General features: G+C 33.3%; 1 protein-coding gene across 3 annotated transcripts in view; it reads right to left on the bottom strand.

The window, feature by feature from the left end:
• Positions 1 to 1,108: 1,108 nt before the first annotated feature.
• LOC100639596 (sushi, von Willebrand factor type A, EGF and pentraxin domain-containing protein 1-like) overlaps positions 1,109 to 1,942 on the bottom strand; it is a 6,126-nt gene continuing 5,292 nt past the window's right edge. For 2 of the 3 annotated variants that reach the window (XM_020008093.1, XM_020008103.1), the window contains 3 exons: positions 1,793 to 1,939; positions 1,566 to 1,742; positions 1,109 to 1,520 (listed from right to left, as the gene is read on the bottom strand). In XM_020008093.1, coding sequence (XP_019863652.1) covers positions 1,279 to 1,520; positions 1,566 to 1,742; positions 1,793 to 1,939 — 566 coding nt within the window. In that variant the 3' untranslated portion in view covers positions 1,109 to 1,278. The remainder of the gene's footprint in view (positions 1,521 to 1,565; positions 1,743 to 1,792; positions 1,940 to 1,942) is intronic. The other variant, XM_020008098.1, reaches the window with a different exon arrangement.

The raw sequence follows: 1,942 nt of genomic DNA, 5'->3' as shown, positions 1-1,942 counted from the left end.
AGATCGTTCATGTGAAGGTCTTCCATATGGTCCTTGTCCATATGGTCTTCCTCTAACATATCCATCACCATGAGATTCTTGAGCAAATGTTGCTCCAAGAATTGCAATGAGTACAAGACTTGCAAATACCTTCATTATGAAAGAGATTCTGTTCCTTTCTGTAGGTGACTCTTTGTTCACCTTCCTTGCCTTTTATATGCCTTTCTCTTTGAATTATGTTTTCAATATTTGGTCTTCCATTAAAATAGGGTATTCACAAAGTTTACTGCACCCACTTGTGACAGCCATGACATTGCTAAAATAGTTAATAGAAAGTGAAGTTTGTGTAGACTGTGGCATTACTATAGGCTAGTCAAAATTCCTTTAAAGCCTAGATTAGATATGTCTAGCTTATGTTTAGTGTTAGTTCCATTTATAAATTGATGTATGAATCAATTAATGACACATATACAGTGAATAGAGAGTCTGCTTTTGATGAGACAAAACATTCTTTGAATTCTTATTGACTGTTTTTAGTATGAAGTTTCTCTTTTCCCTGTCTGTTATGCATAAACCAAGTTCTGTCAACATGTTTGAGTAGCCAAAAGTTATACAGTTTTAAAATTCAAATGCAGCCACAACAGAAATACATTATTTCCTACATCTGCTTATTTAGACTTTGACTTTGTGAATCAAGCAATCTTGGATCTTGTTAGTGGACTGTCAAGTAAAGTTTGAGGTTAAATTCTACATTTTAATGATTTTTTCTGATACATATATCTACATCTCCTTATGTTTTACATCAACTTTGAGCTGATTCCAATCAAATTTGGTTTTTAAAAGTTACTTGAAAGTTGAGTGAAAGTCCCTGTACTATAAGTACAGGATATTTTATGAAAAACGGCTAGGAGAGAATTTTTAATATTTATAATTTTCCTAATGGATATACATGTTCCTATGTTGTGTAGAAAGTTTGAGCTGATTCCAATTACATTTTTTACAAATTATTAAAGTTGCTCCAAAATGTTTGCCAAAAATTAAAAGGAGAGAATTCTTCATTTTTATAATTATTCTGATGCATATACATGGTCTTATGTTGTGCACAAAGTTTGAGCCAATTCTGATTGCATTTGAATTTTTTTACAAATTTTAAAAGTTGTAGATGGCCATAAACTACTAGCTGTTATACTAGTGTAGTGATAATTAATTAATTTAATGTGAATCAATTATTTAATATAATTTAATTAGCAAAAATTGTCCATAAATAATTGACAATCAATGTGCCATTGGTTTCAAAAGTTAATATTCATGCTCCTTGTATGAGCCACCATATCCTCCTCCATAGTATCCTCCATAATGATCATCTTTCTTGCACTGAGCAGGAGATCCGCTCCATTGACCATTGTGAAGACATACTCTGCGGCTCTTGCCACTCAAACTATATCCATAACCACAGCTGTAGACAGCATAATCACCAGGATATTGACCAGAGGTGTAAATTCTGCCATACTGTGGAGGTTTAAGTTTAGGACACTGGATTTCTAAAAGTATACTAATAAATGATTTTTATGCATAGAGTTTTTTACTTTGACAGCCTGTCTTTTCTCCTGACCATGTTCCATCACATTGACAAGTACGTACTTCACTACCAGTAAGTTTAAATCCTTTCTTACATCTAAAGGTAGCAGTTGAAGTGAAATAAGTTCCTGGATAGAAAGTTACTCCACCATTTTTAGGTGCTGGAAGAACACCACAGTCAACAGCTAAAAAAAGATTTTTTTTAGTTAAAAAGAGTGTAGATATAAGAACATACGTTTGCAGACAGGAGCTGGGTTGGAGTATAGGCCATTTGCTTGACAAACGGACACAGATTTACCAACAATATTAAAACACTTATTACATCTGTAGACAACTCTGCTCCCAAGAGTGGTAGTAGTGAAATGTATTGAACCATTGGGATCTG

This window comes from Amphimedon queenslandica, unplaced genomic scaffold (genome assembly GCF_000090795.2).
Source record: "Amphimedon queenslandica unplaced genomic scaffold, v1.1 AMPQUscaffold_13508, whole genome shotgun sequence".
Lineage (NCBI taxonomy): Eukaryota > Metazoa > Porifera > Demospongiae > Haplosclerida > Niphatidae > Amphimedon > Amphimedon queenslandica.
The sequence above is the reverse complement of the archived record's forward strand: the minus strand, read 5'-3'. Positions and strand labels throughout refer to the sequence as shown.